This window comes from Phascolarctos cinereus, unplaced genomic scaffold (genome assembly GCF_003287225.1).
Source record: "Phascolarctos cinereus isolate Bilbo 61053 unplaced genomic scaffold, phaCin_HiC Scaffold_3;HRSCAF=262, whole genome shotgun sequence".
In the NCBI taxonomy this organism is placed as follows: Eukaryota; Metazoa; Chordata; class Mammalia; order Diprotodontia; family Phascolarctidae; genus Phascolarctos; species Phascolarctos cinereus.
In genome coordinates, this window is record NW_027555736.1 from 224,141,042 (window position 1) to 224,168,849 (window position 27,808).

The window sequence follows — 27,808 nt, forward strand, 5'->3', positions numbered from 1 at the left end:
AGTTAGTGGTTCTGTATACCTACGTCCCCTAAAGGACAGTGGATAGAGTGCTGGCCCTGGAGTCTGGAAGATTCATCTTCCTGAGTTCAGATCCAGCCTCAGATACTTGCTAGTTGTGTGACTTGGACAGGTCACTTCACCCTGTTTGCCTCAGCTTCCTCATCTGTAAAATGAGCTGGAGAAGGAAACAGCAAACCACTCCAGTATCTTTGCCAAGAAAACCCCAAATGGGGTCATGAAGAGTCAGACACCACTGAAAAACAACTGAACTGAACAACAACACACCTACTTCCCTCAAAACATGTATAGTCATCATGGAGATAGCACAAGGTAGAGAAGCAGGGTGGCATAGTGGAAAGTACACTGGCCTCCGAGTTAGAGGATTCTAGTTAGCTTTGCCACTAACTAGTGAGTGGTATTTAAGAGGAAGCTAGATGACTCTGAAGGATTCATTCACTGGGTAGAGGTTGAACTAATTGACCTCTTAGTTCCCTTCTAAATCAAAGGATTCTAGTGACATGACCCTAAATAAGTTAGTTTATGAATCTAGGCATCAGGTTTATCTGGTAAAATGAAGGGGGGGTTGGACTGGATCATTTCTAAGGTCTCTCTTCCAACTAAAACTTCTGACTCTGGTGACCACATAGTATATGAGGTGGCAGGACGGACGGAGATGATACACATGGATGCATAGCAAAGTGCCTCACACATCGTAAGCATTTGAGGGGAGAGTTTTGGTCCAGACCTATGATCTCATTGGTGTGGGGTTCTCCATGTAAGTAAATACCCTCCACCACTATGACTGTTCTGCAGCTTCTGAGTCTTAAGAATGTTGGGGGCACTAATAAACTGAGTGACTTACCCAGGATCGCATGATCTATATCAGAGGCACAGGACCTAGAGGGGCTTTCTGACTGAATCAATTTATCTGCCAAATTAATGTTTATTAATTATAGGTATGCACATACGCTACATTTTCATTGCATCTCCAGAAGATACATAGTCTGTCCTTCCACTTAGTCTTTGTATTGCTGGTCCTTTCATGTTTAGTTTTTCCCACCATTCCCCTAGTCTTGCCTCTAGTAGCTGAAAAGGCAGGAGTCCAGTTTACTAAGCTGGTATTGGTATTTATTTCCAGTTTCCAAGCAAATAAAGTTTGATAAGCTGTTTCCATTTCAGAGCATTTTTACAAGCTGACCAGCAAGCCTAGGTGTTGACTGATCAGATCAAGTTAATTCCTTGTGGAATATGTGGGCTACATTGGGCATGTTGATGGCTGGTTATTTCTGGCCCATCACTAATACATGAGGGTAAGTGAACTTCGGGTTGTACTGATTATTCAAAGTCTTTAGTATCCCAAGACCCAACTACCTGAGCATTTATTACTCCTCATGAAGCCTATATTCCACCTTCAATTTGCTGAGACTTGTTTTTGGAGAGGGTTGGCAGAGTGGTACAGTGGATTCCCCTAAAGAGATGAGAAATTAGAATCCCTTTTGAGTTGCACTCTTAGTCTGCCCACTGACTTAAGACTTTGAATAAGTTCCTTTTTTTGTGCATCAGTTTTTTTTTCCCATTGATAAAATAGAATGTAGGCTTTAGCCATTGAGGCTTACAGATCTGGAATTTTTCATTAACCTTTTGGGGACATGTGAAGAAATGGCTGGGAAATACATTAGAGGACAATATTCTTTAGGGTTATTTGAATATACCTAGTAGCATTTAAATAAGCCCATATTACTGTCTGGGGAAAATGTAATGATTTCTTTGGGAAGAATTGGCCCCTTTAAGGCTCAGAGACTAAAGTAACATGGTAGCTAAGGAGTAACCATGACAACTTTCCTGGGTAACTCCTAAAGATCTATTTGGATTCTGTTGTCCAGGACAGTATTTGCCAAACACTCAGTGGGTGGAGGAATCTGGGGTAAGGAGAGACTTGAGATGATCCTGGTAGGGCCAGTAGGAAATCTAAGTCTGTGTGAGGAGCTATAAGCTTATAGGGCATTTTCTCTTCTATTTCTCCAGGACAGAAAAGACATGGCACCCCTGGGTATGTGAGCTCAATCAGTGATTAGAAATGTGCCATGACCTCTGTTCATTCAGAGAACAGGATTTGACTACAAAGTCCTGAGGAATAGGATGGAATGACTAGCCCTGAATCATAAGTACTGGTGAGAGAGGGACACAAACTTAATTGTTAGAGGCTCTCATTCCCTTCAAGATTGGGCAGTACAGACAAACTGACTACCTGTTTTGGTAGGGACTGGAAGATATGGAGACTGTAGACCTGATGGACAATCTGAAGTCCCTGCAATTTGAGCAAGGGGTTCAAGAGGAAGAGACCCCTTGGCTGTTTCTTCAGAGCCGTTCCCGAGGATTAATGATCCAAGCCTGTGCCCATGCAGCATTTTTCTGCAGACTGCTCCGGGCCTTGAGGTAAGTTAGGCCCAAGAAAAATCTGGATACCACTGACAGCAGATGAGGTCCAAGACCTGATCTTAGGAGGAATTTACTTGAGCAGTGGCAATTTGCCCTCCTTGGTCCACCCCACAGCCACCATGAACCATGTTATTCCATATCCAAAGCCACTTAGCTGAGATTCCAAACTAGTGGCAGTTTATATGCCGTTGAATGGATCTGTTAGACTCAGGACCCAGCTACCAGTATGTCTCCCTCATTTGCACTAGCGTGAACAGTGTTTTGTCACTTGGGTAAGGATTGGGTTCATTCTCTTGTCTAGAGATAGTGCTAGAGCCCTTCTCTATAAGAAAGTCCTTGGGACTTGGAGACTATGAATTAGAATCATCTAATTCAGCCTATTTCCAAGGATGGTGACATTTAGACTGATTTAGATGGATTTCTTTATTTGAAGCAAAAAGATCCCAAGGTTCTTGGTGTCTCCTACTTCCAAGTGCCTGGGCTTCTAGGTTGCTTAGATAAGAGATGTAGGTGAGTCAGATGTCCGTTGCTGGTCTTCAAATCATGCCTAGAGTTTGCAATTCAAGGTCATTTTTTCCTTGTGCCTTAGTCTTGCCCTCTATGAAATTAAATTATTACCGCCTTGATGAAAGAGGCTCTAGATGTTTCACTCTGCCTTATAGCAGTGGTATCAAACTAAAATAGAAATAAGGACCACTAAACCATACATAAAGGTCTCTATATGCTGCATATTGACTTGGAAAATCACACATTTATTTTATACACACACACACACACACACACACATGCATTTTGTTGATGTCAATACATTAAAATCAGAAACTACATTTTAATTTGGCTTGAGCCACACTCAAGAGTGTTGGCCTGCAGACCAGTGTTTGATACCTCTGCCCTAAAGCATCTAGCTTAAATTCTGTGCACCCAGGCAGTGGGCATAGAAGAGGGGCACAATGATGATGATTGATATGACTGCAGGACCTCACTAGGTCTGGAGGGAATAATAAGAAATCATCTAGTAAACTTGATTAGGGCTTTTTTATAGTGGGGATGGGATAGGCACCTAGTCACTTCTCAGTCAGGAGAAGAGCCCTAAGTAAATCCTGTACTTGATGGGACTATGGAAACCCAGTGGTTCTATCACTAGCGAAGCACAGAGTTGGAATAGAGTTTTTTGACCATAATAAGATACCAGTATTACTCCTTTATCTAACATTTAGACTCTGCAACTTCAACCCATGCTAACACAATCTCAAACTAGAATTGAAAAAGGCTTATGAATATAACAAATAGCTATTATAGTTCCTGACTATTAAATCTAGGCACTTGAGTTCTGTAGGAAAGGTCCTAAGGCCCTCACTCAGTCTTTATTTATATTCTTAATTATCACACAGTTCTATCAAGTTGGGTTATGTAGTTTGCTAGGCCATTTCTTAGTTCAATAACACTTCAAAAGTTGATTTCCTTAACATGGGTACTCCCTTATTCTTTCACCAGAATGGACAGATTGGCACCTCTCCACAAGGATATTGTGGTTGACAAATATCACCTGGGCCTATTCAAAACTTTTCCAATTTTGTGTTGAACCTGTCAAAGTTTGGGCTTTACTGGTATAACCTAGGGTCATATCTGTGCCATTGGAGTAGGGCTTAAGGGAAAGTTTCTACCTCATAGAACATAAAAAAACCAGCAAACTAGTAGCAGGTTTATGTGATAGAAGTGGGTTGTTAAGAAGTTGGCTCAGGGGGCAGCTAGGTGGCACAGTGGATAGAGCACCGGCCCTGCATTCAGGAGGACCTGAGTTCAAATGCGGCCTCAGACACATAACACTTACTAGCTGTGTGACCCTGGGCAAGTCACTTAACCCCACTGCCTAGCCAAAAAAAAAAGAAGAAGTTGGCTCAGTAACAGCTGATGTAACCTGACTGGGAAGGAATTGAAAAATTCAGAGCAGGTGCCTAACTATGCTAGAATACAGTAATGGTAATCAAATTGTGCCTAAGAAGGCAGAAATGCATAATTATGTTTAGAAAAGTGCCCAACCAGAATGAGTAAATAAAAGTTTTGGAGGCTAAAGGGATTCACTTCAGTGAATTTGGAAAAAATTTTTTGTTAGCTGGAAAATTCACAGCTCATTTCCTGATGGTGCCAGATAAATGAGAAATCATTGTAATGCATTTTCTTTGAAGTTATATCTACATAAGGAAGCTGGATTAATGTACTTCTGGAAATGAAGTTTTAGGACAGCTGAAAGTTACCTGTGTTCTTGTTTTTTCCCTCAGGAAAATGGATGGGAGCACCTCAGTCTCGATGCTACCATCAGAGGAGGAGGAGGAAGACCCATATAAAAAACCTTCCAAAAGAGATCTAAAAGTGGGCATCATTGGAGGTGGACGACTGGGAAAGCAGTTGGCTCTAGTGTTACTCCACTGGGCCTCCATCCCTGCCCAGAGCCTTCACATCTCCACTCGGAGGCCAGAGACCCTAAGTAAGAAGTTTGGAGGGCCTAAGGGATCCTATACAGCCTTCCTGTCCCCAAAATAAAATAGAAAATAATATTCTAATTTGTTTCTCCAAGGCAGGTCCCTTGACTGAAACTATTCCTGTTGCACTTTATTTATGCCTCTTTCCTCTTCCGACATAATGTCAATGTAGCTTTCTGGGTTCTTGATGCAAGAGGAAAATGCTTCCAGGCAAAGAAGTTTCTAATATATACAATTAGGTCATTGTTTTTATATTCTTAGCTTCTGTTCTAAGTTAGTGGCAAAAAAAATATTTGAACTTGAATTTTGGGTTTTTCTATTCAGGCCAAGCTTCCTAATTCTACATTTATAAAGCAGCATAAAGAATATGTAAGGCCATTTCAATAAAATGAATATATATTTTATAAACACATGTTTTTAGTGTAAATGATGGTGTTAGGATAGGAAAGTACATAGTTTAGGGAAGCAAATGTTGAAAATGTTTGCCATCAACTTCTACCATTTTGGAAAATGTTATTATTTACATTGGCATATATGTATCTGTTCTCATGAGATTTTACATAAATCTTGATGATTGTTCTAGAATTTATTTTTTATATTTTGCTTTACTCTTTTTAGAGGCAATGTGATATAGGGCTTAACTAGCTGGGCTCAAAAGCTACGAAGAACTTAGTTCAAGTCTTACCTATGTCTCATTGGCTGTGTGACACCGATAAATCATGTAACCTCTCAGTGCCCTGAGCAGCTCTCTAAGGTGTTTCAGTTGCAGAGAAAGTGCTCACCTTCATTGGTAGATGGAGTCCCTTCAATGAGAAGTTCCCTGTACCAGTGAAATCTAGGTCCAGTGTACTCTTTCTTTCGATAAAATTTCCCTCCATAAAAAATTCTTATTACCAATATCAATAACATCTTCAGTTTTTCAATAATATTTTCAAAACTACATTATTAAAACATCAGACATGAGTCTTCCATGTAAAACTTCTGCTTTAAGATAATCCATATTGCCAGTAGAATGACGTTACTGATACCACCTAGTGGTCTTATCACTCAGTAGTATCTTTCTTTTTTTTTTTTTTTTGATGAGCCAATCGAGGTTAAGTGACTTTGCCCAGGGTACTCAGTAGTATCAATGAACACATTTCTTCATTTGTTAAAAGTTTTATCTACAATTAATTGTGTACCCATTTTTCTGAAACATTCTATCTTTCTCATCTACTCTGAACCTCTCACCCCTCATCTTCTACCACCACTTCACTTCCGCAATCCTCCCTACTCAATTCCCCCTGAAAAGATCCTCATAGGGATGACAGCCAATAAGAAACTCCTCCTTCAAAGGAAAAATTCTGAGAAGTTCTAAGTGCTCCTTGAAAGTAAGATGAGGAGGATTGATTCCATCACCTAGAAAACTGTTACTGTGGAGGCAGACATTCTAATAATGGGGTTAGTGCATTGCTGCAATAGATTTTTTGAAGACAAGAGTCAGAGGAAATTACTTATATGGGCTGATTTTGAAATAATTATAAACCTTTCCTCACCATAAAATTTAGATACAAACTCCCCTGCAATCTCTGCCAAAAAGCCTAACCCAAAGTGCCGTGGTTCTCTTTTCCACTTTGTTCCTTTCAGATGACCTCCAGAAAATGGGGATCCAGTGCTTTTACCACAACTGTTTTCTGGTAGAGTGGGCTAATCTGGTCTTCCTCTGCTGTCTGCCATCCCAGCTGCCTCATATTTGCTTGGAAATCAACACTAGACTAGCGAAATCCTGCATTGTGTATAGCCTGGTTACTGCTGTCCCTCTGCCTAGGTAACTACTTTAGAGTCTAGATCCGTGGTTCTTAACTTGGAGTCCACTGAATTTGCCTTTTAGGATAGTCGGATACTTGTATTTCAGTACAACTGATTTCCTTTGTAATCCTATGTATTTTATGCTGTGCATTTAAAAACATTATTCTGCAAGGGAGTCCATGGTATAGAAAAGATCAAGAATCCTTGAGTCAGACAGAGTTTTCATCTAGCAGAGCTATATCTCCTCTGCCTCCTTGTACTATCTGGTCCAATCTCTTTCAGTATTTGAGTAAGGATTTCTTTTAAGATAGAAACTGCTTTGCTTTGCAGAAGGAGTAAGTCATGCTTTCCTAATCCTTCCATTCCTTCCAGGCATTCTGCAAAGAGTGCCCTGTTAGACTGACTGCTTACTTCTGCATGATGTTTTGCAACAGAATTTATTGCTAGGACTAAATGGGAACCCAAACTGTACTACTAAGTTGGATAACTAATTTATTTCTAGTCCTGAGATGGGGCCAGCTAGGTGATACCTGGAAGAGGCAGCAAGACACAAGTTCAAATCCAGCCTCACACACTAACAAGTTGTGTAATCCTGGACAAGTTATTTCACCCCTTCAGCTTCAGTTTCTTCATCTGCAAAACAGAGAGTACACTAATACCTACTTATTAACAGTCCCAGTAATACTCATAGTCTCAGTCCCAAGATTGTTGTGAGGATCAGATAAGATCTTTGTACAGCACTGTAAACCTGGGGCAGCTAGGTGGCACAGTGGCCCTGGAGTCAGGAGGACCCGAGTTCAAATCCTGTCTCAGACACATGACATTTACTAGCTGTGTGACCCTGGGCAAGTCACTTAACCCCATTGCCTAGTAGAAAACAAAACAAAACACTGTAAACCTCAGTGGTGGCTCTTATGATTATTGCTATTATTCTGTCATGTTCTTCCTTTTGTTACTGCCTCTGAATGGGCACCGTGATTTTACTTCCAGGCTGAAGCAGCTGCTATGCCACCCCACTATCTTGCGCCCCCAGTATCAGTGTGCTGAAAATTATATTGATATATGGGGGTCCAATGAGGACATCAGGTCTGCACTTCAAGATCCTGAGATAGTTCAGGCCACTTCTCCTTACAGCACAAATGGTAAAAGTTCACCAAGCTTTCTGTACTCCTGCAAAATGTCTCCACCCCTCCACCTGTTCTTTCCTGTTACATTCCATTATTGGGATGAGAAACAGAACTATTATTCTCTCGTGTCCCCAGGGTTTAATAGAGACAATCTATCAGTTGTTAAAAAGGCAACTTTCTAAAGGGAGGAGTGGGGAGCTTGACTACATTTCCTTAACTTTTTAAGAATGACCTTCCCCCAGGCCAAGCAGGAACATTCTAGTATTGATAATCTGGGAAGAATATAATTATCTGTGACCAAACTGCTCTGAGAATTTAAAAAGATGTCATTCTGTATCTTTCAAATTTTTTTTTTAAAGCAAGACAGTGTTCTTCAGGAGAAGATTTTGTTCCTTGTAACTTAAAGAATCATTAGGCTTCTCCTGCTGGAGTATATTCTAGGCTTAAAATGTATCATAAATATTAGAGTTGGGGCCCTTGACCCAGGGAGGTGATTAATCTTCACATTGCTGGTCACCACCAGGGGTCCTGGCCTCAGCTCCCTTCCTGTCACTTTATAGCTGGTAACTTGTATTTGCCCTCTTCATTGATACATAGGAGGAATAACTCTCAACATCAGGTGGCTGGCGGCAGTCTTCTATGCAGCCCTAAATATCTGCACGTTACGGGAAATACCTTACCAACAAGGGCTGAAGGTACTCAGTGACTTGTGTCTCTCTGTGCATCCGCAGACATGTGGAAAGGATAAGACTAACTGCCCAAGATTCACTGTCACAGACTTTGTCAACCAAGCCTTTGCCAACACCCTAAATCCTAGCAAGTAAGATGCCAGATGCCTGACATTTCTGGTTTGTCTAGTTTTCTCTCAGACTTTTGCCTTAGCTGATAATTTAGACAATTGTTGTTTCCTCTAAATACTTTAAAAGGTATAATAAGGTCTTTTTTGTCTTCAGTGTCCATGATTCCCTGATGCATGCCTCTTACTTAATTATAAGACAATAAACTACAAAGTATGCCATATTTTAATCATTATTTATAAAGTATAACCTCAAGGCACTTAAAAGGTTCTATATAAGGGGGAGCTAGGTGGCTCAGTGGATAGAGCACCGGCCCTGAAGTCAGAAGGACCTGAGTTCAAATCCGGCCTCAGACCAAACACTTGACACTTACTAGCTGTGTGACCCTGGGCAAGTCACTTAACCACAATTGCCTAAAAGCAAAAACAAAAACAAAAAAAAAAGGTTCTATATAAATGGAAAAGGCATTTTAAGTAAAATGAAATCGATACATTGAATAATTCCAGCAGAATTTCTAGTACAGCTCTAATTTTAACTAGTTTGTATAGGAAATAGAATATCTCACTTCCAAATGAAGGAAAACTATCTTCCAAAGGAAAATTTCAACAGTTAAATCAAGAAGTATTAAAAAGGGGGCAGCTAGGTGGCATAGTTGATAGAGTACCAGCCCAAGAGTCAAGACAACCTGAGTTCAAATCTGGCCTCAGACAGTTGACACTTACTGGCCATGTGACCCTGGGCAAGTCACTTAACCCCATTGTCTAGCCAAAAAAAAAAAGAGTATTAAAAGACAGTAATGACTGCCAGCAAAAATAGCACCACTACTAATAATACCTCTGTTCTTTTTTTCAGTGTTTTCCCTTGGTTTGACTTGATCACTGTGCAACTCAAGGAAACTCCCTTTAGCCAGCACCTAGGAAAAAGTGTGATTCTTCAGGAACACTTAACTGTTCTTTACTCTGCTTCATTTGGTATCTCACTTTCCCAAGAAACAGAAGAAGAGAAAGAAGGAGAAGAGGAAGAAGAGGCTCCAGGCCCACAGTCCTGAAAGTCACGTTTTTCAGCTGCTGGGGGAATCTTCAGACTGACCAGCATGATCTGCTTCCCAGGTCAGCCCCTTAAATGGGACGGCCGTTGACTTTCACTGCTGGCAGTAGCGGCTGCTTTATTTAGCATTAGCTTGTTGGTAGATTTACAAAAATAGAAAGGTTTTGATTAATTTGATGATTAATACCAAGCCGAGAAGGTGAAATATGTCATAGTATTGTGTTTGCCACAAACTGAGTGCTAAGGAAAAGGAAAAATTGCACTATTGGCTCTCAGAATTGTAAGACAAAACCATATATTCCCTCAATCAGTGGTGAATTTGGCTGCTGCAGATCTCCAGTATAACCTAAGCGTCCTGGCTCACCTAAGAACACAGTCTCTTGATACTGACTCTTGTTCAAAAGTCTAAATTTAGACAATTCCAATGTCAATATAGTTACATTGTGCAACATCTTTCCCAAAGCAGTCTATAGGAATATATTTAGAATAAGAAAAATGGATGGATATGACAACACTGTGATAAAATAAAGAGATGGGGCAAACCAGTTGACCAAGTTCTGATTCTCTTCATGCTTTTTATTTCAACTAGATAAGACTTTATTTTTGTCTTGTCCTGTCAAAAGTTGTTTCAATGAACCATTCTTTTTAAGTAGGTTATATTTATTTTAATAAGTGCAAATACATTTACTTCCTAAATGTGTTATAAATCTTTCCCCCCCCAATAATAATGATAACAAAATAAAAAACAACAGTAGTAATAGTAATGGTGTCAAGGTTGGCAGACAAGATGACATGGTATGGTCTGAGAACTCAGACTCTGAAACAAAATTATTCAGTGTAAATGTAAATTTCCATGGTATTAGGTTAATCATTTACATGTTGGCTTTTGCATAATTGTGAGCCAGCCAAGCTCAGTGGCGTGATGTTAGAGCACTTTTAGACTAAATCTTGTTAGCTGAGTATGGGAGGAAATTAGCTATTTCATTCAAATGTAATGTCTGGCATGAATGCCAATCTGAGAAACGGCTTCTTCTCTCTCAGTTGGAGGAAATAATATATTGAATATTCAGCCAAATGCTAGGATTTTTGAGTAGTTGTCACAGACCCTTCTGGCTTAGTATAGCCCCAGAAGAGTTTTAAGATTTTAAAAGTAAAATGGAGGACAAAGAACAGTAAAAGTTTATGAAGCCATATTGGTGTCTTAATTCAGTTTTAGCAGCAATAGTTGACTTAAAATTTCTTCTGAGAAGAAATCATGGATGAGTGAACCTTAACCTAGTTGCCGTTTAAGACATGCTTGAGCAACACTACAAAGTATAGTGTATTAGGTAAACTCGAGGCCCAAATCTATAATAAACGACAGATTTCAACCCACTTGTTTCTTCTATAGCCTATTTTGTTCATACTACCGGACTTCATTACTTGAATAATACATTAAAAACCATCATAATTCCCGATGCAATTAAATCAGTATTCTTATCTTCACTATAAAGAAGAAATAAAGTACAATACAGCAGGCTAAATGAATCAGTAGTAGAGCTAGGAAAAGAACCAGTAGTTCTGACTCTTGAGTTCTTGCTAGGGGGAAAAATCCACTTCCTCTAAATTAATTTAATTTGGTCTTTTAAATTAAGTTTATAGAATTTTTTCTTTCTTTTGGGGTGGGGCTCGACTTTCGGTTCCAATCTTGCTTCTTTGACAAACTGAGACAATGTCAAAGCATCGGATTTTACCCCAGAATGACCTTTTCGTTCCAAAAATAAGCCCATGTTGTCCCGGTAGGGAAGGGAAATGCTGCGACTGAATAATGGTTCTTCAATTCCAAGTAGCTCTCGTGTGTGATGTGAAATTACCTGAAATCCAAGGAAAATGTCTTTTAGTGGGACAACTGTCTTAACTTCAGTACAGCTAAATCAAAAGTGCTCCTTCTAATTTCCCAGATCTCTCTAAGCCTAAATGCGTAAGTTATTTCTGCATGAAATTATAATGATGCAATAAGTCAGAACCCAATCGGTCTGTTCTTACTCCAAGCTAACAGTTTTCTAAGAGAAATTCACATACGAATGTGAAATGGAATCAAAAAGCACCACTTATCAAGTTTTCTATTCCCCAGCATTAGATGGTACCAGATGAGTTCATGTCTCATTTAGTTGAGCAGCTTAACAAACTGTAAGATCAGGTCATATTGTAGGGCAGAAGCCATAGATATCCTTGTGGAAGCTCTCTATGGTCCCTACTCAAACAAAGGGCCTGCTTGTGAGAAATTCAGTCAACTTAACAACTAAAAAAGAGAAATATCAGTTAATAGAACTAAAGAAATTACTGGATTGGCAAAAACTAAAAAGTAACTTTGAAACAAATGAACACTAAATAGTTAACTTTAAGCTCAAATTAACTTTATTCTCTATATCTGCAAAAACTATATTTTAAAGAATGTAATCTATCCATCTTTCCAGAGTCATCCTTAAAATTTTAACTGAAATCATTTTTATTGATGCCCTTTATTTTTTCATTGAATATTTCCCAATTACATGTAAAAACATTTTAACAATCATTTTTTAAAAATTTTGATTTCCAAATTCTCTCCCTCCTTCCCACCTCTCTCCCCTCCTTGAGAAGGCAAGCAATTCAATTTTTGAGGTATTAAAAAACATTTGTCCATATTAGTCACATTGCAAAAGAAGATGCAAATAAAATCAAACAATAAAGATAAAACAAATTTTTAAGTATGCATCAATCCGCCTTCATCAGTTCTCTCTCTGGAATCAATTGTCTTGGATCATTGTATTTATCAGCTAAGCCTTTCATAGCTGAGTATCTTACAGTATTGCTCTTACTGTGTACCATGTTCTCGTTCTGCTCACTTCGCTTTGCATCAGTTCACACACACACACACACACACACACACACACACATATATAGATATATATATATATATATAGATAGATATAGATATATATCTATCCATATCTATCTATCCATATCTATATATCTATATCTATATATCTCTTCCTAGGTTTTTCTGAATCCATCCTGCTTATCATTTCTTATAGCAAAATAGTATTCCATCACAATCACATACCACAATTTGTTCAGCTATTCCCCAATTGATAGGAATCATCTTGATTCCCAATTTTTTGCCACCATAAAAAGAGCTGCTATAAATATTTTTGTACAAATAAGTCCTTTCCCCTTTTCTTTGATATTGTTCAGTAATTTAAGTTGTGCTCAACTCTGTGACCCTATTTGGTATTTTGGCAAAGATACTGGAGTGGTTTGCCATTTCTTTCTCCAGCTCATTTTACCGATGAGGAAACTGAGATAAACAGGGTTAAGTGACTTGCCCAGGGTCACACAGCTAGAAGTATCTCCGGCCAGATTTGAATCAGGAAGGTAAGTCTGCCAGACTCCAGGGCTAGCACTCTATCCATTGTGCCACCTAGCTGCCTTTTCTTTGGTATTGATATCCTTTAAAATAACTCCCATCGCCAACTTGATATTCTACTTTGAATTTTTCACTTCTAACTCATCTTTTCACATTCCAGTTTGAATCCAGTTTGCAGCAGTATTAATCTAGCTTCACATTTTGCATCTGGATGGGCATTTAGCCATGAAAAATACTGTCAGAATGTAACGAAAGAGGATATGGAATGTGGTTTCAAGACTGAAAAAATTATCATTCACACTAAGAGATACAGAATTCTACATATAACTAACTTCTCTATGAAAGTTTAGATGGCTCTAAGCCCTGCAGCAGTCAAGCTGCCTCTCTCCTCACATTTTACACTTACAAGTTTTTTTAGCCTGGTCAAGGATGGGAAGTGGACTAAATGGCAGTGACTAGCATGCTTGATACTAAACGAGGTGTGCGGCAACTAAAGTATCCAAGGGCTATGCTGAGATTCAGAGACTTTAATGAAAGTATCACAGATTTGGTGCTAGAAGGAGGCTTAGAGGTTAGCTAGTCTAGACTGACCATTTTACATTATGGGGAATCTGAGGCCCATAGAAGTTAATTGACTTGTTCAAGGTCACAAAAGCTAGTAAGCAGAGCTTGAGATCCCCCTTTTGAATTCTCTAGGTTAATCATTTTACATTTTGGCTTTTGTAGAAAAGGAAAAGCCAAACAAATGTGACTCCTACTAATGCCCCAACTCCCTCTCCTTTGGGAGAGAAACCAGAACCCCCAATCCATTCTTACTCTTGAACCTCCTCCTCTCCCTTCTCAGTGGCTATGAGCCAGGCTTCTATTATCTATTCATTATGTATGTGCTGGTCCTATGTTTAAGGTGACTAGATGGCCAGTTTCATACATTCTTACAGAAAAAAAGGAGAACCACCACTATCATTAAAGCAGTGGAATGCAACAGTTATGCAACTCTCAAGAATTTTACAGTTATTTATCAAATGGCCACATGCCTACTGTATGTCCTATAGTACAAATGTACTATGTTCTAATACAGAAATTAGAGGTATTGAAGAACTAATTCCCAGTTGCCTGTAAAAGGGCCACATGTAGCTTAATGAGCTTCGGTCTAATTATCTGTGCTCTATAAGACAGAACTGGCAAACCAAAGCATCTTCTTGTTTGTGTCCCAGCATTTTTTTAGAATAAGAACTGCTTCTTACCAAGCATCAAAAGTGGGAAATAAGATCTAGTGGTTCTGATATCTCCCTCCACTAGCTGAATGAAAAAAGGTGGCTTCTTACCCAATTCACTTAACCCTTGTCTTTTACTCTAAGAAGTCTCCTAACTCTTCTTGCTTGCCCACCACTTGTCCTTTCACACCAATGATGGATTTATACTCCTTATGTACAGATCCTGTCATGTCACTCTTCTGCTCAGAACTCTTCAGTGATTCTTAATACCTCCCAAAGAAAGTCTGAACTCCTTAACCTGGCATCCAAGATTCCTCACAATCTGCTACCATCTTACCTTTTCAACCTCATCTTACCCCCTTACACATATTCATACGTATTCTAGAAAAACTGGATTATTTTCATACATCCTTGTACTTTCCTTTACCTTAAGGCTGTTGCTTATGAAGTCCCCTATGCTTGGAATGCCTTCCCTCCCAATCTCCACCTTTTCAAGTCCTATTCACGCCCTTTACGGCTCAGCTCAAATGCCACCTTTTCTATTAAGCCTTTCCTAATTCCCAGATATTAAGCCCACTCCCAGTCCCAAGACTTTTTGTCTACTGGTTTTTTTTTTTAATATAAATTTATTTTTAGTTTTCAACATTCACTTCCACAAAGTTGAGTTCCAAATTTTCACCCCATCTCAATTTTGTCTACTGTTAAGTTACTTGTGTTTAGGTTAGATATCCCTACTAAATCATAATCTCCATGAGGATGATAGTTGTCTCTTGTTCATCATCTTTATGTCTCTCCTAGGACCTGGCATAGGGTTCTGAATAGGAAAACTGAACAGCCTGTCACTAACACACTTAGTGGTGCTGTGAATCAGGCCAACTATTCTGGAAAACAATTTGGAATTATGCTTTAAAAAAAAGCAACTAAAACGTTCATACATTTTGATCAGAGACCTCACTACTAGGCTTATATCACAATTAAAGATAGACATATAGATTTCATGCATCCCAAAACATTCATAGCATTTTTCTTGTGGTAGCAAAGAACTGGAAACAAAATAGTTGCCCATTGCTTGGAGAATGTCTAAACAAATTTTGGTACCATAAATATAAGGGAACATCCGTGCTGTAAATAACAATGAATATGAATAATTCAGAGAAACATAGGAAAACTAATTTGAAAGGATATCAACAAGTCATTCCCCAATTGATAAATGGTCAAAGGATATGAACAGGCAGTTTTAAGAGGAAGAAACTAAAGCCATCTATAGTTATATGAAACATGTTCTAAATCACTATTGATTAGAGAAATGCAAATCAAAACGGCTCTAAGGTACCACATCACACCTATCAGATTGGCTAACATGACAAAACAAGAGAGTGAAAATTGGAACACGAATGCATTGTTGGTGGAGTTGTGAAATGATCCAACCATTTTGGAGAGCAATTTGGAACTATGCCCAAAGGGCTATAAAAACGTGCATACCCTTTGACCCAGCAATAGCACTTCTAGGGCTGTATCCCAAAGAGATCATAAAAACAGGAAAAGGACCCACATGTACAAAAACATTTTTAGCAGCTCTTTTTGTGGTGGCCAAGAATTGGAAATTGAGGGGATGCCCATCAACTGGGGAATGGCTGAACAAGTTGTAGTATACGAATGTAATGGAATACTATTGTGCTATAAGAAATGATGAACAGGCAGACCTCAAAAAAAAAACCTGGAAATGGGGGCAGCTTGGTGGTGTGGTGGATACAGTACCGACCCTGGTGTCAGGAGGACCTGAGTTCAAATTTGGCCTCAGACACTTGACACTTATTAGCTGTGTGAGCCTGGGCAAGTCACTTAACCCTGATTGTCTCACCAAAAAATGCAAAACAAAACACCTGGAAAGACTTACATGAACTGATGCAGTTCACACTGTGTGATGATTGACTTTGATAGACTTGACTCTTCACAGCAATGCAAGGATCTAAGAGAACTCCAAAAGACTCATGATAGAAAATGCTATCCACATCCAGAGACAGAACTATGGAGTCTGAATGCAGATGGAAGCATACTATTTGCTCTCCTTTTCCTTTGTTGCTTTGTTTTATTGCTTCATTCTCGTGGCTCCTCTCATTAGTTCTAATTGTTTTTTACACCATGACTACTAGGAAAATATGCTTAATATGAAGGTATAAGTAGAGCCTTTATCAGATTGCATGCTATTTTGGGGGAGGGGGGGAAAGGAGTGGTAGGAGGAGAAAATTTAAAACTCAAAATCTTACGGAAGTGAATGTTGAAAACTAAAAATAAATAATCAAAAAAAAGGATATCAAGTGAAGTAAGCAGAATCAGGAGAATTATTTACACAATATCATTTACAATATACATACTATTACCTACAATAAGGTAAATTATCTCGACCAAATGTCACTGAAGAAGAGATGAGAAGATGTACCTTTCCAAATAGTGCATATACTGTCAGATTTGGTTATTGTGTTGGCTAATTTTTTTGAACTTTTTTCCTTCTCTTTTTGATTCTCCGTTAGAAGGGATAACCCCCTAAGTAGGGGGCAGAGGGATATGGAAATAAAAGTGATGTAAAAACTACTTTGGAAGTCAGAATGCAGAGTATACTAACCTGGTTTATAAAATGAACATGTATGTAATACTTTCTGATGATCAGCGCTGAACTTCCTAGCATTTAATTGGCTAAGAATTTTGTTTCTATTTTGGGGGAAGAATCACAACCACTTATCTAAACTGTTTCCTTATTTATAAGTTCATATACATGCCTAATTAGAAAAAATAGATGATGATCACAATATTGCTTATACACATAAAAAGCAATGTCTTTTATGTTTTCTCCTTTGCATTTGAAAACAGTGCTACTTACCAGTACATCTTGTAGCCATGGCCAAAAAAACGAATAAACAACCAGAATTCTTTTGGAAGGGATCTTAGTCCATCTAACCTCCCTCATTTTAGAGATTAAAAAAAAAATTAAAACCTCAGGCTATGAAAGAGTTAAGTGTTTTTTCTTAGGATCACCTTGTTAGCCCCAAAGTCAGGATGTGAAAAATATACTTTGTTTTGTGACTGGCTGACATTTGTTCAGCAGTTCCATTTCTAACAGGAGTAGTGTGTGTATGGGCTTAAAAGTAGTTTTCTAGATCCAGATGTCAATAGCAAAACTTGGATATTACTAGTTGCCATTCCGTTACCATCTCAGCAATGTCTTTTGGACCACAGTCTTAGGCCAGAGCAGATCTAAGTGTCCCCTGAGGTAAGCTGTCGACAAGTCACTGCACTGTGCTTATCACTTGCTACATAGCCTTTTAAGGTTTACAGAGTGCTTTCCATGTATTATTTCATGTTATCTGTACAACAATCCTGTGAAGTAGATGCTATTCTAATTCTCATTTTACATGCTGGCAGATGATGGCTGAGCGGGGCTAGGATCACACAGCTAGTGCGACTGGATTTGAACCCAGCTCCTTCCAGACTCCATGATCAGCACTATGCACAGCACCGCCTAGCTCGCTCCCTACCATAGGTACCTCTTTTCTAGTTCTCTCCCCCTCCCTTTTTCCTCTGCTTTTCTTCCACTCTCTTTGTTTACATTCTAGGTCTGTCTGTTGCTCCTACAGACATTATTTGGCCCTGCTTGGAACAAAGTTAATGAAATACGTAGCTGACTTCTGATTTTGTTGGAATAAAGTTAATGAAATACATAGCTGACTTCTGATTTTCTTCCTCCAAACCATTAAAAAATGTTTGTGAAGCACATTATAAACAGAGCACTGACAAGGTGCTGAGAAGGCCACAGAGAAGTTTAAAACACAGACCCTGTCTTTTCAGGTTGCTTATAATCTAGTTGGGGAGAGAAGACAAATATGCATAAAGTGATATCTACCAGCACAGGACAGCATAAGTGCCCAATAAGTATATCATGTAGTACTATATGTGTTTAAAGAAGAGTATATGAGCTGGGGTTGTTAAAAAAGGCTTCATTGGAAGTGGATGAGGGGCAGGTAGGCGGAGCCCTGGAGTCAGGAGAACCTGAGTTCCAATTTGGCCTCAGACACTTACTGGCTAGCTATGTGACCCTGGGCAAGTCACTTAACCCCCACTGCCTCCAAAATTAAAAAAAAAAAAAGGAAGTGGCTGGGACTTGAGTTCGGATGGAGAGAATTCAGCAATGTGGAAGGGAACAGAGAGGTCGGTCTAGGTGAGGAGAGCAAGAATATAAACGGTGCGTTTGGGAGAGAGAGTGATATAGCTAAAGCACAGCCTGCATGTAGGGGAGTAGGGAGATGACTGCTCTTTTGGGTTGTTACAGACAGAATTGGTGCTTAGACTAAATGCTTAATGAGATGGCCTCTGAAGTTTCTTCCACCTCTGTAATGCTATGATTACTTGATAAAGGCAGGTTGGGGCCTGCTTGTAGAGAGCCTACAAAGTGACACTTCATTATGTAGGCAATAGGGAGCCATAGAAAGCAGTAAGGAAGGAGAGGAGCAAAGAGTGTTTCAGGATAATTAATATGGCAGTAGTTTTTAGGAGGGATTGAAAGAGGGAAATGAGTAGAAATAGGAAAACCACTTAGGAAGCTATTAAATAATCCTGGCATAAGGTGATAAGGGTCTGAATTAGGATGATAGAGTTTAAAATGGAAAAGGATAGAGTATAACGTATGGGAAGCAGGGTAGACGAAAGATTCAAAGATGACACGTTTTTAGTTTACAAGTTTAGGATAAAGAAGGAAATGTCAGGAAGAAGGAGCCAGTTTTGGAGGAAAGATGATCGTCAACTAATTTCAGACATACTGAGGTAAGTTACACTGCTCTAAAGGAATTCTTGATAAACATTGCTCACCTTCATGTCCTCAAAATCTGTTATGCCCATCTGAGGAAGGTTTGAACAGTTAACATGGATGAGTTTCCGGCCACTGATGAAATTTGCTGTAAAGCATTCCTGTCAGTACAACAAGAATGTCACTTGAAAGAGGTACTGCAGGCAGCAAAAGAAAAAAAATAGAAATCAAGATTGTTTGTAGTCCTATGCTTAGAAAAGTAAGCTTTATTTTTTACTATAACTGTTTACTTTTTTTTTTCCATCCAGGTTCACCACCTTAATTATAGCCTCCTGACGAAAGGTCAAATTTCCCTTTAAAAAACATGCAGGTTCATTCTCCTCTCATGCTACAACCAGTACTTCGTTATTCCACAATTAGTGTTTAAACTGAAGGAGAAATATATGATCTCAAATTAACATTAGTTTTGATAAACTGAAGGAGAAGGAAATGAACTCTTAGTTAGTTTGAGTAACAATGAGAAAAAGGAATTGAGGATTATTTTTTAACCTTAAGGCTAAATAGTCAGCTGCTGTTCCAAGGTATATATGATTTCCTATAAACAATGTATATATCAAAATAATATGTCTATATCTCTTGAGACCTCTTTTTCCTCATCCTTCCCAATATAATTACTACTTCCTTCTCCCTTGAATAACCCTGCCTGCCTTCCAATACCCCAGTCCCCAATTCTGATATTCTCCCTACTCTGTGGTAGACTCTTATTTAAGTCTAATGTTTCCAAACAATCTGGTGCAATTATTGTGTTAAGAACTGCACAATGACAAATACTACTCTACTGGGTTTACTTTTCAATTTGTGTCCCCAGTGCTCAGCAGAGTGCTTTGTACATTTATCGTTACACCGTTTTTCAGTTGTGTTCGACTCTCCACAACCCCATTTAGGGTTTTCTTGGCAGAAACACTGGGGTGGTTTGCCATTTCCTTCTCCAGTTCATTTTGCAGAAGAACTGAGTGACTTGCCCAGGGGTCACTTAGCTAGTAAGTGTCTGAGCCCAGATTTGAACTCAGGAAGCTGAGTCTTTCTGGTTGCAAGCCCAGTGCTCTCTACCCTGTACCATCTAGCTACCCTTTGTACTGCCCTTCATACAGAGTTAAGACCTTAAAAATTGCCTCAATTCATTCATTTACTATCGTAGACACTTAAACTTTTTCCTTGCCTCCCCACCTCATTTTATGGAGAAGAACTTGTAGCAACCCCACTGAGGCCCATTTCCTTGATATTACAACACAGAGCTCATTTGGTCAGTACCCATTTCTATCTCTTTTTTAATCTTAGAGCAACATGGTTTGATGTTTACTTCTTTCTGTTGTCATAATTTTTACTGATCTCTCACTCTTCTAAAAAAGAATCTATGTTACTTTGTACGGCAAAATAAGAATTGCCCTAAGGATAAGTGCTGCCCATAAGGAAATCTAATATATTTGGCAAAATCATCATTTTTATTTTAATTTAAAGAGCATTCTGAGCCCTGAGACATTCTTCACTTGTTAATTCCCAATTGCCATAAAATCAAGGTCAAGCCCTATTTAATTTATTATATGTTGCCATTTGACATGTATGACATGTACATGTGTCATACATACATGGCAAGGCACGTGTCAAGAAAACTTTTTCACACATAAACTTAAGAATTTTGTATCAAATATTAGAATATACATTGAAACTTTTTAAAAATCTTAAATTAATATCTCTATGGAAAGCATAAACAAAACTGATTCATGTTTCAGTGACAATTGACTGTAAGGTCACTATCATTTAAAAACTTTTAGAAATTTGACTATAGTTATAATGGGCCCAAAATATGAATTACAAATTGTGACAGTGTCTGGAACTGCAGGTTGATGGTACAAGGTGTTATAGATATTGGGAATTAGGAAGGAAATAGAGTAAGTTGACCCGGTGGTGCCTTATTATGGAAAAAAAAACTTTCTTATAAGAGGATTCTTTCCATCACCCTTTTTCACACTTTATAGTTTGTCAATTAACATTTCACTGAAAAAAGTCATAGTGACTGACATTTTTCTAATAAAATTATTTTCTGACTCCTTAAATTAAATTACTGATTCCTTAAATTAGAATGACATAATGACACATTTGGTTGCTGACATACATTAAAGGAAACTATAATCAGAGTATTCTAAGTCTTTGGCCATTATAACATGAAAAAGCATTGAAGAACCTATTTTGAAGACCACATGTCAAAAACATTACTACTGTACAACTAGAGACAGAATCCTTAAATTGGGCTCACTATAAACTGTAAGGGAGAGAGGAGTTCCCAAGAACTGGGATGTCTATGTAAATTGTTCAGCTTCTTATATTTTTTTTTTGGGGGGGGGTTAGGCAATGGGGTTAAGTGACTTGCCCAGGGCCCATCTAGTATCAAGTATCTAAGGTCACATTTGAACTCAGGTCCTCTGGACTCCAGGGCCAGTACTCTATCCACTGTACCACCTAGCTGTCCCTGTTCACCTTCTTACTCCAGAAACTTGAGCTGAACCTTGAAAGATTCTGAGAAAGGAGTGAATTCCAAACTTGTGCAAAGACATCGAGTGGGAAGATGGGATGTTATATAAAGAGTGCAGCAAATAGGCCAGTCTGGTGGGAATGGCAGGCATAGTCCAAGTTCTGACCAATCTGGCTAACCTTTATGAAGCCTATTTTGATCTCCACAGCTGCTAGCTAGTTTCATCCCCAAACTCTTAATTACTTTCTACATACTTTGCATTATGTCTTGTATTAATTTCTATGTATAGTACCTGCTGTTTCCTCCAATAGAACATAAGGTCCTTGAAAGGAAAAGCTGTTGGGGCAGCTAGGTGGCGCAGTGGATAGACCACCAACCCTGAAGTCAGGAGGACCTGAGTTCAAATCCAGCCTTAGAACAAACACTTGACCAAAAAAAGAGAAGCTGTTTCATTTTGGATGTATATCCACAGCATATAGTATATAGTATGTGCTTAATGAATGCTTGCTGAATGAAGAAGAAAAGGGCTATAATTGGGGTACATACTAAGTACTTCAAAATATTTAAGGTTTAGTAGCCCCTTTACAGTTTAGTAGATGGTCTTTGTGTTGCAGTGGCCCAGAAAATTCTTCACCTAATGATAAGCTTCCATATTTAGTTAGATTGGTCTTAGGACAGCAGACAGTGCATTCTTAGGCCTGTTCCTCCGGTCCTTCTAGCTTAGTAGGACATGCCAAAATTTGTGACTGCTGATATTTTTTTTGTTCCTACCAGTGATTTCATCACTGCAGTGAACTTCCAAGATGGAGAGGACTTAATTTTCATTCAACTTAAGAGTTTTAGAGAGTTGCCTGGAACCTGGAAAAAAAATTAAGTGATTTGCCTCAGGACATATAGCTAGTTAAGGCCAGCCCTTCTATCTACCACACCAAGCTGCCCCTCCTGACAAAGTCTTCAAAAATCTAGGGTGTCACTTCCATGCTACAGTGATGAGGTGCTAGAGGATAACTTTGTTGAACGATGCATTTAGTTCTTAAATAACTAAAATATGCTTTGCATTTATGGAGTTGAAAGTTCTTCATACATGTATTTCTTAGATACTGTTACATCCCTAATGAGGTGTACAAGTAGTATTTATTTTCAATTTATTCCCAAGTTAAGAAATGATTAAATGATTTTTACAACCTCACACATCCAAGTCAGTGACAGGACCAGAACTAGAAACCAAATTTCTTAATCACAGATTTGTGCTCTTTCTATTCAATTCGAGAAATCTTTATTCATTTCTACTGAAGAAATGAGTCAAAGGCAGGGGGATGAGTGGGATGAAATGAATGCTGTGGAAGAGAGTATATGACTTCCAGTCAGAAGACCTGAGTTGAGTCCTACATTGCCAATAAATAAATCACTTAACTTCGGCACTCTTTCATTTATAAAATCGAAATTAATAGGGTTGGGAGAGGAAAAGTGTTTTGTAAACCACAAAGCTATATGTAAGTTTGAGCTAACTATTATTACCTTATATTGGGGAAACCCCAGTTGGCTAATCCACTGTGCCACATCTTCTGGGCTCCATGTGAGATAAAAAGGTTGTGTCTCAATATTTTCAGGTTCTTTTGGTTCTTGGATCTCAGGTTCTGGACTGGCTTCAGGCACAACTACTTCTTTCTTGACTTCCTCAGTGGCTTTTTTAGATTTCTTTCCATCGGGAGCTTCTTTCTTAAGCTCAGGCGAGGACATCTGACTTTTTAAGGACTTGGTTCTGGCGATCTCAGGAGCCTTCGGAAATCTGACGAGTTCTTGAGAGGAGTAGATCGTACTTTCTGAGGACATCTGTGGTTCCTCATCTGTGGCTGAATCCCAAACCCTGGCTTCTATCCCAGCCTCAGCGCTTTCAATGGGATCTTCGTGTTTGCTCCACTCTGCTCTGCCTTCCTTGGGAAATTCAGGTTTCACTCCTCCCCCAGGCTGAGCTTCCCGGGGGACCTCTGGCTCTAATTTCTTCTGAAGCTCAACTTCATTGTCCAGAGAAGTCTCTGCCTCAGACCTAGGCCCCTTCTGAGGCGACTCCGGGCCTGCTTTTCCCTCAAAGCCGGGGGTCTCCGGGTTGCCATCATCCCCAGGCGTGGAGGCATCATCCCCGGGCAAACCCTCCATTGTCGCGCCTCGAGGACGACGCTCCTGGCTTCCCGGGCAACCCGCACTTCCAGGAGCGTCTCTATGGAGACCGCGACTTCCGGAAGTGCCCCGTCCCAACGCTTCCCCACCCCCCCTTCGCTCTTTCTGACCATGGCCTAAAACTAGTGTCTCCAAAAGGGGCACTGGTTAATGTCCCTGTTCAGTCTCCTCCTTTACCGGCCTTTGCCCCACGCCTCCTACAAGCCAGAACCAGGGTGGACGGGCCCTGAAGGAGGCGGAACCTTTTTGGGGGACGGCAGCTCCTGCGGAGGCTCCTTCCGGCCCAGCGCACTAGGCTTTCGGCTCTTTCCGCCTCGTCGCCCTCTTCGGGCTTCGGCTGCTTCCGGAGCAAGTTCGTTCTCTCGCTGGCTCGCTAGCTCGTAGCTGCCGCCGCCGAGCTGCGGAGTGGCTGGGCTGGGCTGCAGATGTCGGACTCACTGCTCACCTCGGGTTCTGGGTTCTTGAACCCTGCCGGTGACGGCGTAGAGGCTGGAGCCGGAGCCGGGGACTGTCCGGCCCCCGTCGCAGGTATGTACCCCAGAAAGCTGAGAGCCCCCTTAAATTGAGGGAGGAAGAGGTCCTCCCAGCGCCTCCCCCTCCCCTACGTGGCTTTCCCTCGCTGTCTTTTAATCTTTCTTTGTATCTCCAGCTCTGAGCCCTTTGTATCTCCATGCTCTACCAGGCATACGGTGGGAGCTTAATAAGTGCCTGTTGCCTAACCCATGCTTGCAATCATCGGTGTGACAGATTGTATGCTTCTACCTTCCACCCAGGAGGGGGGACCTTCCTCCATCCTTCTCCAGAGATGGACGTGGTAGACACTGACCTCGCCCAACCCCACCCCTTCTGTATAGACGCACCCTTCTCTCCCCACAAAGCGCTCCCCCGCCCCCAGCCCCCTTATTACCCGGAGGTTGCTGCTCTTGTCTGAACTTTCTTATTCCTGTTTCGGAATGTTCATGCTTCAGCCCTCATGTCGAGCCTCAGCCCAGATGAAGCAACCAGGCTGATTGCCCCTAATCGCCGTCCTTGCCTTACTCTCTTTTCAGCCCCAAGTTCTGCCCTCTTTACCTGAGACCCCTTCTTCTCAGCCCCTGACCCCTAGTGTCTGTCACCATCCCTCAAACCACCCTCCCATTGACTCAGCTCTCTCATGGATCATAATTTTGGAACTGGAAGGGACCTTAGATCAAGGAGTTTCTTAACTTGGAGTCCAGTAGATAAATTTCAGTCAGCCAGTGAGCATTGATTAAGCACCTATTTGATTAAGCCAGGCACTGTGCTAAGAATTGGGGATGGATCCTAAGAAAGGCAAAAAGATATTCCCTGCCCTCAGTGTAATAGGGATACGTGTACTCGGATGGGGAAAAAGTGGTATCTGTTTTCACCAACCTTTGGTTTCCGCTATAATCTTGTACTTTTTTTTTCTTTTTTTGCATTTAGAGGGTGTTTATGACACAAAAAAAGATTAAAAATCGCCACACTAGATAATCAGTTACAATCTCTTAATTTTACAGAGGTGGAACCTAAACCTGAAGACTTTAAATGGCTTGCCTAGGTCACACAGCTTTAAGTAAATGTCTGAGGCCAGAGAAACCAGGTCTTCCTGAGACGACGTTTAGTACTCTTTAGGCTACATCTATATACGTTTAGCACCGTATACGATACATCAACATCTAGTGATCTATACAGTTTATTTACCTTTATCTCCTCTGGCTAGGCCAGCACCCAACAACCCCCCACCTCTTCCACCCCACCAACACAGCCCTTCAGCTCTTGTCCTTGGACCCCTCTGTTCAGTAGCCACTCCCTTTCCCTGCTTGTCACTACCCCGTCGATCTTGTCCTAGCTCACTGGCTCATGATTTAGTAGTGGGTTCCTTTAACAAGAAATAGACTCCAAATACCACTTTCTTTTTCTTCATCACTCTTCTTACTCCCCTAAAAGAGGTGGGATCACTGGTGCTATTTTTGAGGAAGTAAAACAAAGTCTACTTTATCAAGGCAATTATTAATCCGTTTTTGAAATCATGGTATAAATATTGTCTGTCATATTGTAACCGTCAGTACTACAGAAGACCACCAATTTGGCCACCTGGAGGACCCATGATATAATTTATGTCTGTTACATGGTTTCCCTTAGGCTAGAGCCAGGTATTTGTAGAGATCCCTCTCTTTCTCACTTGTCTCTCCCTGTCCCTGTCCCTCTCCCCCTCCCCCTCCCCCCCCTCCCAGCCCCCCAAGGATGAGGGAAGAGAACCTTACAACTCTTTCCCATGACTTTTCTGTGGAAGCTTAAAATGTCTTAGTGTTTGTCTCTGAATATTTTTTCCTTGGCTTCCAGCTGGATCCTCCTTTCACTGATTTTTCCCAGGCTACAGGGAATACTCAAGGGAACATGTCAAGGTCCCCTTTGAGATGTATTCCCATTTCCTCCTACCTCCCTCAACAAACTATATGACATTGGACTTATAATAATGGGATTGAAGGTTCGTAAGTAATTTATTAAGCACCTACTGTTTCTCCTAACCACTGGGGATACAAAGAAAGGCAAAAGATGGTCTTTGCCCTTGAGGAGGTCATAATCTAATAGAAGAGACAACAAACAGACAAATATGTACAAACAAGCTATATACAGGATGAGTAGGAAATAATTAACAAAGGAAAGACACTAGAACTGAGAGGGTTGGGAAAAGCTTCCTGCGTAAGGGTCAATTTTAGCTGGGACTTGATGGAATCCAGGAAAGCCATGAAGAGGGACAGTGTTCTAAGCGTGAGGGACAACCAGGGAAAATGTCTGGAGCCAAAAGATGGAATGGCTTGTTCACAAAAAATCAAGGAGGTCGGTGTGACTGGATCAGAGGATACATGGCAGGGAATAAGGTGCAAGAAGACTGGAAAGGTAGGAGGGGGCTAGGGTATAAAGGAGTTTGAATGCCAAACAGAAGATTTTGCTTCTGATCCTGGAGGTGATATGGAACCATTGGAGTTTTTAAAGTATAGGGATGATATGATTGGTCCTGTGCTATGAGAAAACCACTTTGGTGGCCAAATGGAGGATGTACTGCAGTAGAAAGAGACTTTACAGCAAGCAGACCAACCAGTAGACTATTTCAGTAGTCCAGGCGTGAGGTGATGAATGTTGTACCAGGGTGGTAGCAGTTATCACAGAAAGATACGGGGGTGTACTTGAGGGATGTTGCAAAGGTGAAATCAACAGTTTAGATTTGGAGGGTGAAAGATGGTGAGGAATAGAGGATGACAAGTTGGTTATGAGTCCAGGAGACTGGAAAGGTGGTGGTGCCCTTGACAATAATAGAGAGGTTTGGAAGTAGATAGGAAGTAGATAGGAAAATATAATGAGTTCATAAACATGTTGAATTTGGGATGTGTATTAGACAATCTAGTTTAAGATGTCTGAAAGGAAGTTGCAGATGTGTGACTGGAAGTCAACAAAGAGGTTAGGGCTAGATAAGCAGATCTGAGAATCATCAGCATAGAAATAATTATTAAATCCATGGGAGCTGATGAGATCTTCAAGTGAAGTAGCATAGAGGAAAAAGCAAATTTGATCCAGGATAGAGTTTAGTGTGACATTCACGGTTAGCAGATATGATCTGGATGAAGATACAGCAAAGGAGACCACAAAAGAGTGGTTAAATAGGTAGGACAAGAACCAGGGAAGAGTGGTGTCCCAGAAACCCAGAGAGAAGAAGCTATCAAAGGGGAGAAGGAGATTGACAATGTCAAAGTCTTCAGAAAGGTCAAGAAGAATGAGGATTAAGAAAAGGCCATTGAGATCATTGGTAACTTTGGAGAGAGCAGTTTCTGTTGACTAAGATGAAGTCAGAAACCCAATTGTAAGGAGTTAAGAGAGGAAAAGGGGAGGAAGTAGAGGCACTTGTATTGCAGATAGCCTTTTTTCAAGGAGTTTAACCACAAAGGGCAGAAAAAAATTATAGGATGATAGTGTGGAAATTTAGGCTCAAGTGTGGGTTTTTTCAGGATGACAGAGACATAGACATA

At 40.2% G+C, this 27,808-nt stretch overlaps 3 protein-coding genes across 5 annotated transcripts in view; 2 read left to right on the plus strand and 1 right to left on the minus strand.

Moving 5' to 3' along the window:
- The first annotated feature begins 12 nt into the window (after nt 1-12).
- On the plus strand, nt 13-10,232 carry NOXRED1 (NADP dependent oxidoreductase domain containing 1). Of its 3 annotated transcripts, XM_020986175.2 has the most exons (8): nt 13-1,310; nt 2,026-2,171; nt 2,261-2,436; nt 4,719-4,924; nt 6,546-6,726; nt 7,698-7,849; nt 8,432-8,654; nt 9,484-10,232. In XM_020986175.2, exons 3-8 carry the CDS (start codon nt 2,273-2,275, stop codon nt 9,677-9,679), a joined length of 1,122 nt encoding a protein of 373 aa, XP_020841834.1. In that variant the 5' UTR covers nt 13-1,310; nt 2,026-2,171; nt 2,261-2,272; the 3' UTR covers nt 9,680-10,232. The 3 variants fall into 3 exon arrangements, with proteins under 3 accessions (XP_020841834.1, XP_020841832.1, XP_078007581.1); XM_020986173.2 differs by lacking the exon at nt 2,026-2,171; XM_078151455.1 differs by lacking the exon at nt 13-1,310 and having other exon boundaries at nt 1,319-2,171.
- On the minus strand, nt 10,225-24,027 carry SAMD15 (sterile alpha motif domain containing 15). Its single transcript, XM_020986177.2, has 3 exons — nt 23,124-24,027; nt 19,138-19,236; nt 10,225-11,531 (listed from the first exon to the last, which is right to left on the minus strand). Exons 1-3 carry the CDS (start codon nt 23,760-23,762, stop codon nt 11,280-11,282), a joined length of 990 nt encoding a protein of 329 aa, XP_020841836.1. The 5' UTR covers nt 23,763-24,027; the 3' UTR covers nt 10,225-11,279.
- A 79-nt stretch (nt 24,028-24,106) lies between these two features.
- Nucleotides 24,107-27,808, plus strand: part of TMED8 (transmembrane p24 trafficking protein family member 8) — a 35,066-nt gene continuing 31,364 nt past the window's right edge. Inside the window, exon 1 of the mRNA XM_020986178.2 lies at nt 24,107-24,311. Within this exon, the coding sequence (XP_020841837.1) occupies nt 24,209-24,311 (103 nt within the window). The 5' untranslated portion in view covers nt 24,107-24,208. The remainder of the gene's footprint in view (nt 24,312-27,808) is intronic.

Bases quoted from the DNA above. Each gene is read 5' to 3' on its own strand.
- NOXRED1 (XM_020986173.2), top strand. The intron at 6,727-7,697 runs GTAACTACTTTA...TTTTACTTCCAG, and splicing joins ACTGCTGTCCCTCTGCCTAG to GCTGAAGCAGCTGCTATGCC. The intron at 8,655-9,483 runs GTAAGATGCCAG...TCTTTTTTTCAG, and splicing joins AACACCCTAAATCCTAGCAA to TGTTTTCCCTTGGTTTGACT.
- SAMD15 (XM_020986177.2), bottom strand. From the start codon at position 23,762: ATGGAGGGTTTGCCCGGGGATGATGCCTCCACGCCTGGGGATGATGGC. The intron at 19,237-23,123 runs GTAATAATAGTT...TTGTACTGACAG, and splicing joins TGGGGTTTCCCCAATATAAG to GAATGCTTTACAGCAAATTT. The intron at 11,532-19,137 runs GTGAGCAATGTT...CTTGGATTTCAG, and splicing joins CAGATTTTGAGGACATGAAG to GTAATTTCACATCACACACG.